At 43.8% G+C, this 17712-nt stretch overlaps 1 protein-coding gene across 2 annotated transcripts; it reads right to left on the minus strand.

Annotated features, from left to right (window-relative positions):
• Nucleotides 1-141: 141 nt before the first annotated feature.
• TRNAU1AP (tRNA selenocysteine 1 associated protein 1) lies at nt 142-16802 on the minus strand. 2 transcript variants are annotated; one of them, XM_089478829.1, is made up of 9 exons: nt 16626-16802; nt 15123-15220; nt 14023-14122; nt 7728-7780; nt 6117-6248; nt 4519-4638; nt 3535-3697; nt 1716-1749; nt 142-643 (listed from the first exon to the last, which is right to left on the minus strand). In XM_089478829.1, the coding sequence occupies exons 1-9, from the start codon at nt 16650-16652 to the stop codon at nt 480-482; spliced, it is 891 nt and encodes a 296-aa protein (XP_089334955.1). In that variant the 5' UTR covers nt 16653-16802; the 3' UTR covers nt 142-479. The 2 variants fall into 2 exon arrangements, with proteins under 2 accessions (XP_089334955.1, XP_089334956.1); XM_089478830.1 differs by having other exon boundaries at nt 142-625; nt 16626-16799.
• Between the last annotated feature and the right edge of the window lie 910 nt (nt 16803-17712).

Here is a 17712-nt window from a genome sequence, read left to right on the forward strand (position 1 = left end):
AACTCATCCTCCACTGACCAAGAAATTTATTTTTTAAAATGGCACTGTCACTTCTGATAAGACTCGCAGTGTAAGATGATGACAACGATGACCTCAGGATATACTCTTTTCTGCCATGCAGGAGAAAATCACATGTCCTGCTTCCTCTGTAAAAGATATTTTTATTGTATGTACATTGAAGTAAAATTTCCCCCATTACACCTTGTTTAGGTTTATAAATTACAATTCCTTGACAAGGATCAACAAGTCTGTTTTAAGGTCAAAACATGGGGAAGAGGAAAACTGAGTGTCTGGATTCTGGATAAAGGTGATCTAGATGCTCCAGTGCACATAGGAAATGTCACAAGCCCTCCTCTTTGTTCTTGAGTTAGTGATCCAGAAGAAAGGGGAGGTACATCCCTTATGCAGCTGCGGGTTCCATGTGCTTGACAGGAGTCCAGGGCACGCTGGTATGTTGTTTGGAGACAGCACATTAGTGATCAGGCATTAGTGATCATGGCTTGAATCTCTGAGGAGACACTGTCCAAAGGCTGCCAATGACATTCTATCAAGGCATCATAGAGTTCTTCACTCTGTTCCATAAACTGTTTGTTTGCTTCACCCACATCCATTTGGGGCATTGGGTCTGAAAATAAAAGGAAGCCTACATAAGTTAGTTTCAGGTGAAAGCAACATGAATTGTTGAAATAAAGAGCTAGAACTGACTTGGAATATCACATAGGTTCATCTATGTATATTGATCTAAAGCATTTTAACGGTTCAGTAATGGTATTAACAACAACCATTAAACCCTGTATGAAAAGCCCGTATGTATTTTAATCACATTTTAAAAAGCAAACATCTCTAAAACTACATTCCCTTAACGTTCTTCAACTCAGTGAACCAGTTGCAGCAAACAATATTTTGCATCCAGTGGGCCCTCAGTATCTGAGTGTTTGATACCCACTGATCTCAACAACTGCAGATTGAAATGAAGCAACATTTAATTCTTTGTAACCTGCAATGGCCAAGCTGAGAAGCAGTCCCAGGGCAATAGTGGAGGTCCCAGGCCAATGGTGGAGGCAACCGGGCAAGCCAAAGCCTCCCTCCACACCACAATGCCACAGTCAGAACTTAATCTCATTCTACTTAAAATTTGGCAAAGGCTTTGTGATGGGAAGGTTGAGAAGGTGAGAAATAGTCAGGAAAGAGATTAAATTCTGGCAGAGCTTTCATGATAAGGAAGGTGGGAAATAGTGCAGGAAGAATGTCTTCCTATGGCCCGGACTCAGGTAAATTTAAATGTTAAATACTGACTTGAGCATTGTGGATTTTGGTATCCATTGGGGTTCTGGAACCAATCCCCCATGAATACCAATATCCCACTGTACATGAAAAACTGTGAGTGCTCTGACAGAATTGGGGTACATAAATTAAGAGACTCCAAATCAAATAAAAAAAGCCTTTGCTGAGATACAAATGGAAGAAACAATTTATCCATAGCTAGCTCTATTGCATTAGAAGTGCTAAAACAAACTACACTATAGTGAATTATGGGGAGGGCCATGAGCAATAATCCAGGAGTGGAGTTAACACATTTATCAGCCTGTTCCATAAGGACGTGCATGTTTCTGAAGATTTTGCATTCTCTTAGCCTTCTGCTATTCCTGAACGTTTTCAAATTGGGGTACTTTGAGTTGGTCTTTCCAATTCAAGATTATAATAAGCAATCTTACCTTCTAGTGCATCTTCACCAACCTCTTCATATGTCTGCAACAATAAAAATTACAAGTTGTGAGAGCGAGGAGAGCATTATTACAGCTCCTGCAAAATAGGTGTATGTCCTAAAATAAACCTGTGGGCAGGTAAAGACTTTGTTTAGACCATTTTTTTCTCTACTGCTGTTTTTAACCTGCTCCACTATTACTGGCCCGGTCTGAGAACTTCCACTATTGCACTACACTCCAGAGGAGATCAGAGCCACCTGCTTCTATCTGTTGTTAGATTTGAAGTGGGACAAATTCCAGAAACAAGTGGTGCTCTGGAACATAGAATGAAAGTAATCATTCAATAAATAAACAAATTTCCAATGTATTTTTGTAAGTTGGCTATTGCCACGGAGTAGGCTATGCCACAGAGTAAATGCAGTGTATCTAGGACTTCAACAGAAGCTATCCAGACTATATTCCAGACATACTTGTTACATGTATTCAGATTGCAAACACATATACACAATTATATACTACATTGATTGACTATTTTATAATAATAATATAATAATAATAATAGAGTATATATATCTTCCCGCCTCTCCCAATTGGATCGAGGCAGGATCACAGCAGAGTTTAAAAAATACAATTAAAACATTACAATATTATTACCACACAAGTTAAAACCATAGTTAAAAACATAAAATCAACAATGATGGGGTCAGATGCTCTCGTTCCATACAGAACAGTCTGTAATTCATAGAAGGTCTGGTGGGTATTCACGCCAAAAAAGCTCTGTCTTAACCGAGGGATGTAGCAAGGCGGATCTCCTCTGGGAGTTCATTCCATAGTCTGGGGGCAGCTATACTAAATGCTTTTGGGGAAGTAGAAACATATTTAGATGCTGGTATCTCTAACAATTTCTTCCCATTTGTTCTAAGAGTGTGGGGCGGATTGTATAGGGAGATGCGTTCCCGTAAGTAACTAGGGCCCAAGCCATGTAGGGCTTCAAAGGTAATAACCAACACCTTGTATTGTGCCCGGAAGTTAACTGGAAGCCAGTGTAGGTCTTTCAGAATAGGTGTTATGTGGTCAAATCTCGAGGATCCAGTGACCAACCTGGCTGCCTCATTTTGCACTAATTGGAGCTTCCGAACTTGATACAAGGGTAGCCCCATGTAGAGCGCATTGCAGAAATCAAGACGAGAGATTACCAGAGCATGTACTACAGCTTCAAGGTTCTTTCGGTTGAGGTGGGGTCGCAGTTGGCGTATCAACCGAAGTTGATACCAAGCACTTCTGGCTGTCGCATCTACTTGAGATGACAAATGTAGAGACAGATCGAGAAGTACTCCCAAGGGAGTATTATTATAAGGGAATAATATATTTTAAAAATGGTGTATGACCCTCCAGTAAAAATAAATTGATGTTTACTATGAAGGGGTGGGCAACTTGTGATCCCCTAGGACCATGCTGCTGATCTGCAACTCCTATAATCTCTTATCCTTAGCTATACCATCTGGGAGGAATGATGGGAGATACCTGACTTCTGGAAAGCCATAATTTATCCACCCTTCTGCTACAGCAACAAACATATTACTTTTGTATAATACAACAATAATACATAATAGAGAACAATGCACATGAAAAGCAGCATTTTCCTGTAAAAGACTTAACCAGGCTACTTCAGAACATGTTGCTCCCTTTCTATTTATAAGAATACCTGGGCATATCTGTGCAGCTTCATTACATACACCACTACCTAAGTGTGTTTGTGATTAAAATGCTAACTACCTCTTGACATAGAGAATAGTAAACTTGTAAAATTGGTTTGCTATGCTCTTACCTGCATGGTACTTTGCGTGTAGCCATACTGTGGATAGCTATAACTGTAGCTCCCTGTGTTCTGGTCATAACCCCAATGGGCATAGTAGTTTTGATACTGTTGGTAGTATTGGCTGTAGTTATAATTGTACATCTGATTGTACTCAACTGTCTTCAGCCGGTTGCTTTAGGCGGAGGAAGAAGAAGAAGGGGGGGAGGAAGTGTCAGGATATTTATTGGCAACATTTTAAGCCAAGCTCCCATGCTACATTTCGGTATTCAATGATGGCAAAATTCAGATTTTCTTCCCCTTCTGGTCCATCTGCAGGCCTCCACTAAACACAAATCTCCCCCAGAAGGTTTCCCAGAGCTACACCTTAGAAGTGAGATTTCTGTCCAGCATGAATGGCTAAAGTAAGCACTTCTTCTCTTCTGGAACTGGGTGTAGTTCCAGACCTCTCCAAGAATTCTATTGTTGCGAACACTGACATGCATTACTGCTTTAAGATAGTTTTACTAGTGGCAAATGGTGCAGCAGATAATATAGAGAGAATTATTTCAGTCCTTTTGCTGATGTTATCTAGCATTTCATCATAGCCAATGGCAAAACTTGGCCATTACACACTAATTCGACCCAGACTACCCCCAGCCAGTGATAAAATTCAGTCCCTGTGCCTGGCAATATGGCGCCCTAGGCAAATGTGCATGTGATCCTCCAGGAAGAGGCTTGTGGAAGATGGACTTCTTCAAATTATATAGTGCAGGAGCAAACCAAAAAATCCAAGTGCACAAGCATGATCCATCTCCCTCTCCCCCGAGAGAACTATGCAACAGGTTAGCAAAAGAATAACATTCACTCCCGCAGTCCGTTCAAAGTCTTCGTATCTTTGTCTAGCCTCAAGCTAACAAGCTAATATAAATGCTGACAATCGTTGATGTTTGGCCATGATAATAACAAGAATGTTAAAACCCATGCAACAACTACAGCACTTGTGAGAATACTTACGCCTTGGGTATGGCAACGCTCAAACGTATCGGTTTAGAACCAAGACCAACAGCTCCTTGACATTCTACTAGTGCTCTTTTCTGTTCCAATTCATCTGAGAATTTCACAAAACCATAGCCTCTGTCCAAAGATAAGCATCCAACAAAGAGAGAGAAAGAGGTGGGAAAAAGTGAATAAATCTAAAAATAGAGAATATAATTCCCACTTTCCAAACAAGCATAAGGCCACACACTAAATATGTTTTGACACTTCCAGATGTTAAGAGCAGTCTACCATAGAAGAGGGCAACGATTTGTTCTCTGCCTCCCCAGAAGGCACGGATAGATACGATGGGCTTATGTCACAGGAGGGTGAATTTCAAATGAACATCAGGAGAAATGTATTGAATGTAAAAGCAATCTGACAATAGAATCATTATTAAGGAGAGTGGTGGGCTTTCCCTTCCTGAAGGTCTTCAAGGGGGGCTATTCAGGATCATCTAGCTCTGGACTTCCTTCAATGAGTTCATGGATAGAGATGACCTAAATGGCCACCTCCAACTCTACAATGCTATAAAAAATAAGAGCAAGGCCCTGCAGATCTCAGTGCTGTAAAAATCGAGGGCACCATAAGTACTGCAGGATCTGTACTCCAAGTCAGGATTGCTCTAATGCCATGATGGAAAAGATGCTGTTGGAGTACAATTCCCAGCAGCATTAGCTAGCAGGAACAGTGGAGAAGGACCATGGGAGTTGCAATCCAATAATACACACGGGATCATGGCTGCTTTAATGCAAAAACAGGCATTCATCACCGTGTGAGAAAAAAGCAGCAGCAAGGGGAGCTGGAAGGAGAAAAGAAAGCATTCTCCCGATTTTTTTTAATTAAAAAAAATTATTGGGCTTGAAAAGTTAGGGGATGAGGCCTGATCAGTTCAGAAAATGTAAGGATTTCAGTGGAGCCTTCTGCTCGAGCTGCAGATGCTCATGTCTCATCCACAAATCATAATATTTCTAAGTATCCATGCCCCTTCATTTTGCTAATGCAGCACAAAATACTCATAGGTGGCAAGCTGTCCACAAAGGTTTTAAGTGAAACGGCACAAGGACTTGAATTAATGCTATCATTTTACTTTAGCATTTTCCCAGCCACTGAACTGAATACACCATCAACATACTCTCTGAAGGGACATACATCAATAAAAATGAACACCCAAGAGTTAAGTCCCCTCTATTTAGCAGGCAAGTAAAACACTTAGATAAAGAAGCAAAACTGTTTGAAATTCACACACATCTTCCTGCCCACCCCCTGGATTAGTACCTCAGCATTTAATACAAAAGATTCAGCACTAGATTTTAATTGGGCTCTTAGACTTAGACCACCAGTGGGTAAAGTGAAGTCCTCACATGTGGATGGACTACATAGCCAGCACAGTCAGAGAAGAGAAATGCTGGTAAGTAGAATCCAAAAACATCTGAAGGGCAGCACTTTGTTCACTCTCATTTAGATCTTGCTGAATTATATTTCTCTTGTGAAAGAAATACTTTTAGATTCAGGTTGCCTTATTCTTCTTGTCCTTATACAGTACCAGATATAGAAGTGAGGAGCAAAAAGCGTACTTGGAAACACCCGTCTGGTCCACAACCACTTTGCCACCCCTACATGAAGGGTACACTTTTACAAAGAATTCGTATATCATCCCATCATCCACATCGGGGGAAAGGTCTCCAACAAACAATGAATATTCTGGGCTGTGGGGGAATAAGGAATGAATTTGAGAATAGTAAACACACAAGATTAACCATAAGCATCAACAAGAGTGAATCAGCATGTACTGATTATTTTTATGAGTTTCCTCCACCGCTGTAAAACCAGATTTACAACTTCTCAATTAAGAATAACCTTCCCCAACCCAGCACCCGCTAAATGCAGTGGCCTACTACCACATCACCCAGTCTGGGAACCATGCTGGCAAGGAATGATGGGCAGGCATCTGCATCTGGAGGGTGCTGAGTTAGGGAAGACTGTGGCAAAGATTTGTGACATCTTAAAAGAGCAATATTTTTGTGACAAACATCTTGAGCATACCAGGTGGCACATGTGAGTTCAAAATGGGGCAAAATGCCAAGAGATAATATAAGAAGTAACTGCAGGTAGGCCACATTCTATGCAAATCTAAGTTTATGAAAGATAAGCATGTTGTGCAGAACTTTCACAACAGCAGGTGCTGATAATATTTATTTTCTTGCTATATTAATTTAACACCTAAAGTGATACAATTATTTCCAGCAATGGAATAATTTGCTATCCCCTCCCTATGAAGTCTTCTTACTGTTATTATTGAACTAATTCTTACTATTATTATTGAACTAAGTTTTATCAGCAAGTTACATTTTGCCAACCAATAATCAAATACTTCATGTGCCTGGCCTGATAGGACTGTAGCCAGTGAGAGCTACTGTGACGTAGTGCAAAGTAGGAAAGCTTTGCTCTTCCAGATGTTTTAAACTTTAAATTCCAGAATCCCCAACAAGCATGACCAGTGGCAAATAATTATGGGAGGTGTAGTCTAAAATATCTGAAGGGCAAAAGGTTCCCAATACTCCTCAAAATTATTTAACACTGGCCATACTGACAGGGGTTTCTGGAAGATACAAGTAAAACATATCTGATGAGTCAAAGGTTTGAAACACAAGCACACACACACAGAAGCATGAAGTGTAGTGGCAAGTGTTGGGTTAAAATTGGGAGAAATTGGTCCATATCCTCACACTACCATGAAGCTTGTTATAAACTATAAAAGAAGTTTAGTTTTAATATAAAGAAGATTTATTGCTTAAGAACTTTCCACATAGGAACTTACCAACTAAATTTGTGAACTGCTTCTTGAAATGTACTACATAAGACAAAAGATCCAAATAGATTCAAAGGACTACTCCGGACAAAAGGGAGGCCCGAGTGTTAACTAGGCTGGTCTGGTCAGAAATAAATGTTGGCCCATATCAGATTCAAAGACATAATTTATGTTTGGTTTGATCTGATTTGTTTGCTCAGGATATTTATATACTGCCATCCTAAAAATGAACTGAAGGTAGTTTATTGCTTTATTAATTTGCAGTAACAAATAATACAGAAAATAATACAGAAAATATGTACTCAAACTTGCCCACATGTAACAACAAACATTATAGTGGCAACAATTTTAATTACTTTCATAATGTTTTGCTTACCTGTTATCAGGCTGCTTTCCATATGTGGCATAATTTAATTTAAATCGCTTTGTCTGAAAAACAAGAAACAGGAACTCACCACTCCAGTACATTTCTATAGTAGCCCATATCCTCAGGAAGGTAAATCTATTCTGCAAGGCAAATGCTCAGGACCGACTGACTGAACATTCAGGTCAAACACATAATCAAGCCTCACTTCCCTGAGATTTAGACAAGCTTTCCTCTCCTATGGCAGGACTGACAAACACAAAATACACAAATATGAGCATATTTAGTACAAAAGCAATCAGTGAGAAGATTACCTCTCACTATGGGTGCATCTGCACTGTAGAATTAATGCAGTTTGACACCACTTTAACTGCCATGGCCTGGGATCTGTAGTTTTGTGAGACACCAGAACTCTTTGGCAGAGAAAATTAAAGACATGTAAAACTATAAATCCCAGGATTCCATAGTACTTAAAATGGTATCAAACTACATTATTTCTTCAGTGTAGATGCACTCTATATCTTGCAGGATCATTTGCAAAATGGGGACCTACATAAATGTTAAACCATAACTCCTACTATCTCCAAGCAACATGGCTATTGGAAGGTACTGTGTTGAGAAAGATTGCCTTAGGACCTAATCTAGAGAAAGCTGAATAAAACAAAAGCACAGTGTTCATGCGATAGGTTGCTAAAATCAAGTCCCTTTACATATAAGTCACATGGTGGTGGTATAAACCCCACAGGGAATAACCGCTTCTTGCCAGGTGTCAGCTATCTATTAATATACATAAACGAAAAGCTAGCTAGATTAGGGGGAAACAAAGGAAGGAAATGTTTATTGATTAGCCCTTAGGCCATTTCAAAATAACAAAAAATAACACCAAAACAAGTAAAACACACAATAAAATCATATAGAAATTCTATAGCAATTAAAAAAGAGCTAAAATGTAATAACACAGAATCTGAAATGTACATAGAGTACTGTATGGATGTCACATAAATGTAAAACAATATAAGTACATTAGAAGTACAGTACCTAAAAATGAAACATAATTATAAAACTGATCATAAAAATCTATACCGCAGGTTCAAGATAAAAAAATGGATAAAAAGAATAAAAATGAATGTATTACAGCATTAAGATAATACATAAAGTAATAAAATTGAACACGACACATCATACATCAGAATTCTTCATCCCCTCTGCAATTTACCCCAATTGACCCCACATATCTAACTCTCGGCTGTATAGCTTTACATAGAAACCGAGCTGTGATAATAGATATTTTTGAATCTTGGCCACTCATGAAGTAAGAGATTCTGACATGGGTATCCCAAAACATTGTTCTTTTGGGACCAAGATACTGATCTCTTTCCTATTGGTACAGATTACACTTGAATAAAATATAAGCTAAAGAAAAAGGAGAGGAGTGAGTGAGAAAGAATGGACGTGTGTAAGGTCCAAGCCAGGACCTCAAACCATGCCCAGAAGAAACCTGGAAACCAATGGCCTGCTGACACTCTGGTGCAATATGTTGCTGATGGCTTGCCCCTTGTGGTGTTGCATTCTGCAGCAAAATAGTTCTTTGTTGTAGTACTGTGTAAATTATAATGCTTCAAATTTATATGGTGCATTCCCCTGAGCACTTGAGGCCCCCCTTTTTACACAATGCCAGGTCGGTAAAAAACAAGACCCATATCATCCAGGACCTCCTCCTGGATGAAGATGCCGACCTGGCTTGCTTCACAGAGACCTGGCTGGGAGAGGATAGCACTGCCATATGGGCGCAGGCCCTCCCAGCTGGGTACTCTGTCAGTGAGCAGGTGAGGGGAAGTGGGCGGGGGGGCGGAGTGGCTCTAGTCTATAAGAACCATCTGACCTTGGCCAGGATACCTGTCCGGAACACAGTCCATTTCGAGTGTATGTACCTTAGCCTGAAGACCAGGGATAGTTTGGGGATTTTGCTAGTCTACCGGCCACCCCGTTGTCTAGCAGACTCCCTGACCGAGCTGACACAGCTGGTCTCTGAGCTGTTGTTGGAGACCCCCAGACTTTTAGTTTTGGGGGACTTCAACATCCTGCTCAAGACCAGTTTAAGAGGTGCAGCTCGGGAGTTCATGGAGACCATGACAAACATGGGCCTATCCCAATTGGTCAAAGGGCCCACACATTGTGCAGGTCATACACTCGATGCGGTCTTCAGTACGGAACAGGAATATCCGTGGGTGGAGGTGGTAAGTACCTCTGCATTGTCATGGACAGATCATTTCCTGGTCAAGACGAAACTTAGAGCCAATATCTGCCCCACCGGGGGTGGCGGACCCATTAGAATGGTCCGCCCTCGAAGGCTGATGGAGCCCATTGGATTCCAGACAGCCTTAGAGGGTTTACTGGTTGGGAATGCCGGTGATCCTGTCGATGCTCTGGTCAATACCTGGAACACCGATCTTACCAGGGCTATTGACACGATCGCTCCCAAGCGCCCTTGCCATCCCGCCCCAAATCGGAGGCCCTGGTTCACGCCAGAGCTGAGGAAGATGAAGCAGTTTGGACGACGGCTAGAGCACAGGTGGCGGAAGACTCGACTCTTATCCGACAGAACTCGCCATAGAAACTTTCTTCGTTCCTATCGGGAGGCAATACGTGCAGCGAAGAGAGCCTTCTCCTTTGCACGTATTGCGTCGGCAGAGTCCCGTCCAGCAGAGCTGTTTAAGGTGGTGAGGGAAATGACGCAGGTGCCCCCTGCACCAAATCCCTTACTTAACCCGACGACGGCCTGCTGTGACGCGTTTAACAACTTCTTTGCAGACAAAATCTCTCAGATAAGAGCCGACCTAGATGCCACCGTTGAAACAGAGTCGACAGGTGAGGCGTCCAGTGACTCCGCCGATGTAGTCATACTGGATCAGTTCCAATCTGTGAGTACTGATGACGTGGACAAGCTGCTTGGTAAGGTGAGGAAGACAACTTGCCCTCTCGACCCTTGCCCATCATGGCTGGCCGTCCGGGGGGGGGGGGGATGCATTGATGAGATTCCTTACGGATATCATCGGTGCATCCTTCAGGGAAGGGCATATTCCATCTTGTTTAAAGGAAGCGGCGGTTAGGCCACTCCTGAAAAAACCTTCCCTAGACCCCCTGGATATGAGGAATTATAGGCCGGTGTCATTGCTGCCATTTTTGAGCAAGGTGATTGAGAGGGCGGTTGCCCTTCAGCTCCAAGCTTGGATGAAACCGATTATCTAGACCAGGGGTAGGCAACCTGCGGCCCGCGGGCCGGATGCGGCCCGGCGAGGCCTTGGGACCGGCCCCAGCCCGGTCCTGCCGACGATTGCCGCCGGGGCCTTTGGCCTCTCGCACGCAGGGGCAAGGGGGGGAATTGTCTATAGACGCCTCAGAAACATGCATTTATATTAACATTTTTTAAAAAAATCAGCAAATTTTTTTGCGTGTCCTCCACTTTTTTAAAAAAAGTGTACACCATTTGAAAATGTTGTCCTACATTTGTCCCGGTTTATTTATTTATTTAATTTTTTTATTTATTTATTTTAATTATTTATTTTTTGGCTTCGTCCCCCCAGTTGTCTGAGGGGCAGCAACCCGGCCCCCGGCTCAAAAAGGCTGCCTACCCCTGATCTAGACCCATTTCAAACCGGCTTTAGGACAGGCTTTGGGGTTGAGACTGCCATGGTTGCCTTGACCGACGATCTGCGTCTGAGCATTGACAGGGGGAGTGTGACCCTGTTGGTGCTCTTAGACCTCTCAGCGGCTTTCAATACTATAGATCACGGCATCCTCTTAGACCGCCTGAGGGGGTTAGGTATCTGGGGCACTGCTTTGCAGTGGTTCCGGTCCTTCCTCTCGGGCAGGTCTCAGAGGGTGCTACTCGGAGACTGTAGCTCCAGTAAGAGGTACCTCACTTGTGGGGTTCCTCAGGGGGCTATTTTGTCCCCGATGTTATTTAAGATCTATATGAAGCCGCTGGGTGAGATAATACGGAGTCATGGTGCTGGGTGTTATCAGTACGCTGATGACACCCAAATCTATTTCTCCGTATCTCGTTCGTCGGCCTCGAATTCTGATGGCATCTCTTCTCTCAATGAATGTCTTCAGGTGGTAATGGGCTGGATGAGGAAAAACAGATTGAAACTGAATCCAGACAAGACGGAGGTGCTCATGGTAGCGGCCCCAAAACCAAGAATTGGGTTGCAACCTCCAGTCCTGGATGGGGTCACACTCTCCTCCAGTGACTATGTTCGCAGTCTGGGGTTGCTCCTTGACTCGTCGCTCCTGATGACAAATCAGGTAAATGCGACGGTCAGGAGTGCCTGTTATCAGCTTCGGCTGCTATGCCAGCTGCGCCCTTTTCTGGAAGTAAGGGATCTCGAGACGATTGTGCACGTGCTGGTAACCTCATGCCTTGACTTCTGTAATGCACTCTACATGGGGCTACCCCTGTGCTTGACTCAGAAATTACAGCTGGTTCAAAACATGGCAGCCAGGCTTGTCTCAGGAACATCTAGGAGGGACCACATTACTCCGGTTTTGAGGTCCCTCCACTGGCTGCCTATCAGCTTCCGGGCCCAGTACAAGGTGTTGGTTATCACCTTTAAAGCCCTAAATGGCTTGGGTCCAAGCTATCTCAGGGACCGCCTCCTCCCGTACAATCCTCCCCGCGCTCTCTGGTCCTCTGGGAAGAACTTAGTGCAGCCTCTAAAATCTAGGCTTGCAGCGACCTCCCAGAGGGCGTTCTCTGCTGTCGCCCCCAAACTCTGGAACGACCTGCCGGATGAGATCCGTCAGATAACATCATTAGACAGATTTAAAAAAGCGGTCAAGACGGATCTCTTCCGGCAGGCCTTTCCAGATTAACCATCCCGGCCCAGGTTCCCCGATTCCCTCATTCCTCCCGTGGCCCCATCTTAGTGATGGTTGAGGATCAACAGAGGGATATCAGGAGTTTTAGTTTTTAATTGTTGTTTTTATGTTTTGATATTGTGTTTTTAATATGTTATACTGTTTAATACTGTCTTAAGGGGGGAGGGATAAAGTGTTTTTAATTGTTATATTTTATATTTTACTGTTGTCAACCGCCCAGATTGGTTTGCCATAGGGCGGTATACAAATAATAATAATAATAATAATAATAATTATTATTATTATTACCAGGTTAGGTGCAGATTAATTATTCTCAATTTAAATACAAGAGCAGATGCTGAGAGAAGAAGCCACTCCATCATTTCATCACTAAACTGAGAACTGAACATGGTGCCGGTTTCAATATCACCCAACCTATTAATTATTTGAAGATAATTATCTCAGATTATTAATCTTAATATACGTAAATTGATAAAACATAATGCACAAGATTTAGATAGATGGGTGACCTTAAAGATGAATCTGAAGGGTAAGGTAAAGAGGATTAAAATTAATGTTATGTCTTGAATTGTTTATATTATTTGCAGAATCCCTCTACTCATACCTTGCAAATATTTTCAAAAACTAAATGCATTGTTCAGGAGCTTGGGGATAGGGGCTCATCTCCTCCTAGAATTTCAATGAAAAGGATGTGAATTCCAATCAGGTGAAGGTTTCGGCCTTCTGAATCTTCTTACATACCATCAGGTATATCAGTTATCTTGTATGAATTTTGGACGTATCTACTAAGTAATCTACCATGACCAACCTTCATTTCTTGCACCACTATTCAAATGGACAATACTTGGTTCTCATTTCATTAAAAAGGACAGTGTTTGCCAACATTTTCAGCAATTAGAACCATGTGGCAAATATTATCTTGTCACTCATACATGCCAAATTTACTTTATGAGGGATCCAGATTTGAAAATTGGTAAGGAACCATTTTTATGCAAGCTGTGGGCCAACAATGGGATTGTACTTTTGCCAGTTCCTTCCTCTGAAATATAGCCTAGAGCACCTGGTGTCTGTTGGTGGTCTCCCATTCAAGTACTAACCAGGGCTAACCCTGCTTAACCTCCAAGACGTATTACATTATAGGAAGGAAACTCTAATACCCAAAAGCACCACTACAGGGAGGACCAGGAATTATTCTCTTCGGAAGCCCAGCGCTTGTCTCCCCCAGTAATGGACCAGGACTTGGGTCCCGCAGCCCTTCCGCCCTTCTCTACTCACGTCTCCCATCCACAGGCTGGTGGCCTCGGGCAGTTCTATACATGTTCTATATATTCTATACTTAGAGACAAGACTGAGTTCAGTGTGACTGCACCTCCCTGATCTTTTAGCAATGTAATTTACTACTACTACTACTACTACTACAACTTACCGGTGTGGCACCAGGAAGGGGTTTCCCATTGATTTTGTGTAAACATTTTTCTGCAGTTGCCAGATCAGCAAATTCTACAAAGCAGTAGCCTGCTGGAATCCTGGAAAAACAGAACCACTGCATGAAACATATGTTTTGAACTGACATGTGAAAACAGTTCTGCAAACTGACAGACAAAAAATTAAACAATCACATTTACATGATTTGTCTGTCTTTTAGGATCTGCAAAACAAAACAAAACTTCTTTTGGTACCCCTGCCTACACAGCTGCTCAACTGCAATTCTTAACAGTCTACTGCAAATTGTGAGGGTTAAAGAGCTGTAGTTCAACAATATCAGGAGACCTACATATTCTCCAAGCCTTGCACAATTGCTGGCCCTCAGGAATTGTGCAGCTCTCCAGATGCTGTTAAATCGCAAGTTCGAACAGCTGTGATGTAACCAGCATAGCTAACAGTGAGGAAGATTGGAGTTCAGCAACATCTTGAAAGCCGGGCAATTTCCACTTTTGGTTTGACAAAAGCCCTTCCAGCCCCACTAACAAAATCTATCTTAGGGGAACATGAAGGGAGCTGAATTTAAGATCTTCTAAACATCTAATCATGTAATGTGAAGAGGGTTTGGATCCCAATCCAAGGTTTAAAGTATAGCATTTCTGCTTCAACTATGGTACTTCAAGACTGAGGAGTGAGGAATCCCCATTATTGTCTTTATCTCCAAAATAAAGGCTTTTTTAAAAAATGAAGCTCAGTGGAAGAACACACATTTCCCATCAAAATGCCTGATTCAATCCAGTGCATCTCTAGTAAAACTGGAGAAAGCCATTGTGTGAAACCCCAGAGAGCTGCTGTCACCCAGCAGCTAAAAGGACTAGTGTTCTGACTCTATGCAAGGAGCTTTCTGTAATAACAAGAGATGGTTGATGATCTTTGATCAGACAAATGTTCCATGTTCTGGTCCTACTGCATGGACCATGCAGCTTAAAAAGGTATAAACTCTACCACAACTGCAAAAAGATCTACATGCACACTAGTAAGTAATGATATTTTTACATAGTAAACAAAAAAAAAACACACACACAGAAAGAGAAAGAGAAATACCCTGTCAATCTGTTTCGAATGATTTTCACACTCAGAACTAGCTCTCCCATAGTGGCGAAGGCTCTTGAAATGAAGTTCTCATCCATATATGGTTCCAGCTGAAGAGGAAAAGGTAAAGGGAGAGTTCATCCATTAGTACATTAAGATATATACAATTAAGCTTCGTTTAAGCAATGCTTCTTTACCTGCAGGCAACTTAGTCTAAAGATTGTTTGAAAATGGGTACAGAAGAGAGTTTTCCAAAGTGAAGCAACTAATCTTTTGAAGGGAACCACAATAGGCTGGAAAGGCAGAATAAAGGTGCCGTGGCTGGCACTCCCATAACAGCACAAGTCTCACTATTACAGTACAGAAATAGGAGACACAAGGGATTTTTGTGGTTTTTAGCCAAGCATCTTTATAACCTACAGCGACAGCCATAGTACTGAAAGCAATTAGGGGGATTTGATTAATGTGTTCTCTCTAGGAATATCTAGGTCCTCCAGTGCAACTCTATGGTCAACCTTAACTAAAAGTTACACTGAAAGGCCTAGAGAGTATTCCTAGAGAGAGTACTCTACTGGGTATTTGGAGATCCTTTAGCGCCCTTCTATGGCCGGTGTCTGTCGGACGTTGGCCAGAGAGTTGCCCCGGAGGACCTCTCTGGTAAAAGCATGGTGTCTTTGTTCTCTGTGGCTCTTCCATGTCCCTGGAGCCTTGAGCCCTATCCCTAGCCAATACGGAGGGACAAGTGTACTGACCAGCTTCCAGAATCAAACAGCCTTATTATGCCCATCTTCGACCCAAAACACCCTGCAGAAATAACTGAGACTGCTTTAAGTGCCTTGGCTCAATCCTAGGGAATTCTGGGAGCTGTGGTTCTGTCAGGGAGCTCTCCATGACTCCAGGGCAGTTAAAGTGGTGCCAAACCGGATGAATTCTGCAGTATAGATGCAGCCTTAGGCAAGGGACACTCAGTCTGCAGAAACAACCCAGTCTGACGGGGCTTTCGCTCTCTCATGGGGGCAGTTGGGCTGCTGCTAAAGGGAGCGAAGCGGGCCGTGTCCCTGCCGTGCAAAGGACCCACTGGGAGCCCCGGAGCCTCTGCTCAGAGTCAGAGCGCTCTGGCGCCACGGCCAACAGCAGTTCCCAGAATTCCACAGCAGGGAGCCAAGGCACTTGGAAGCGGGGCAGAGGGGACCATCGCAGCCTGGGGTGCCTCGGCCATGCCTTCCTCGGAAGGGCAGCGGGGGCTTCTCAGCCTTCGGGCCTCCAGATGTTTTGGACTCCAATTCCCAGAAGCCCCCGTCAGTAGAGACTCATTGCTCAGGAATTCTGGGAGCTGGAGTCTCAAAAACCAGCCCCGAGGAGGACCCAAGGATGGGCGCCAGCAGCTGCTCATCCCCGGCGGCCTCCCATCCGAAGGCCAGCCAGGGCAGACCCTGCTTAGTCCCAGAAGCAGCAGCGCCACCTCGGCCTCCGCCTGAGGCAGAAGGGGCCTCCCTCCCTCCCTCCCCGACTCACGTCTCCCATCCAGAGGCTGGCGGCCATGCTGCCCCCGCCGCCCCGGGACACAGGCCTGGGCCAGGCAGGGGCGACGGGAGCCTCCCCCGCTTCTCCGCCTGCTGCTCCCTCCTCCGGCAGCCAGGCCCAGGCCCAGGCCCACCCCACGCGCGCCTTCGCCTCAGCCTCCCGCGGCAGGGGCTTCCCGGCTAGAGCGGCCCGGAGGAGAGGGAGGATCCCGGCCGGGGCTCTTGGCCCACAGCGGCCTCTGGCGGGCGGGAGGAGCAATGGCGGCAGCCCCATAGAAGCTGGGATTGATAGACAGAGAGCCCCAAGGGCCTCTTTCTTCCGCCATGCAGGAACTCCCCGTCAGTCTGGGTATTCCTGCATGGAAGGAACACACAGAGATTGAGTCACATAGCAATCCAGAACCATAGAGCTGCCTGGGAGAGACCAGGAGGGCCGCTCTGCCACAGGAAGAAGGCACACTCCCTGAGGCAGATGGCCCTCCATCCTCTGATGAAGGCCTCCAAGGAAGGAGACTCCATTGCACTCCAGGAAGGAGTGGGTGCCACTGTCAGGAAGTTCCTCCTAATGTTGAGGTGGAATCCCTTTTCCTGGAGCTTGCATCCATTGCTCCATTGGGTCCTCTTCTCTGGAGCAGCAGAAAACAAGCTTGCTCCCTCCTCAGTATGACATCCCTTCAAATATTTAAACAGCGCTATCATATAGTTGAACCTGAGTCAACAGTGCGATGTGGCGCCTAAAAAGGCCAATGCAATTCTAGGCAGCATAAATAGAAGTACAGTGGACCCTTGTTATCCGCTGGGGTTTGGTTCCAAGATCCCCCGTGGATAACAAAATCCCTGGATGCTCAAGTCCCATTAAATATAATGACAGCAAAATGGTGTCCCTTATAAAAAATGGAAAATCAAGGTTTGATATTTGGAAATTTATACTTTTTTTGAACATTTTCAAACCGTGGATGCGTGAATCTGGGTATAAAAAATCCGTGTATAAGAAGGGCCGACTGTATAGTGTCCAGATCAAGGGAAGTAATAGTGCCCCTCTATTCTGGTCTGGTCAGGCCCCACCTGGAATAGTGCTG

This window comes from Sceloporus occidentalis, unplaced genomic scaffold (genome assembly GCF_023333645.1).
Source record: "Sceloporus occidentalis isolate IW3139 unplaced genomic scaffold, rSceOcc1.0.p SCAF_13, whole genome shotgun sequence".
Taxonomy (NCBI): Eukaryota; Metazoa; Chordata; class Lepidosauria; order Squamata; family Phrynosomatidae; genus Sceloporus; species Sceloporus occidentalis.

What these genes read in the sequence shown, in the direction of transcription:
- TRNAU1AP (XM_089478829.1), bottom strand. Translation starts at nt 16,652, where the DNA reads ATGGCCGCCAGCCTCTGGATGGGAGAC. An exon ending in CCCTTCCTGGTGCCACACCG is followed by an intron (nt 7,781 to 14,022) that starts GTAAGTTGTAGT and finishes CTTGTTTTTCAG; the next exon opens with ACAAAGCGATTTAAATTAAA. An exon ending in TGGTGAAGATGCACTAGAAG is followed by an intron (nt 644 to 1,715) that starts GTAAGATTGCTT and finishes TAACTTATGTAG; the next exon opens with GCTTCCTTTTATTTTCAGAC.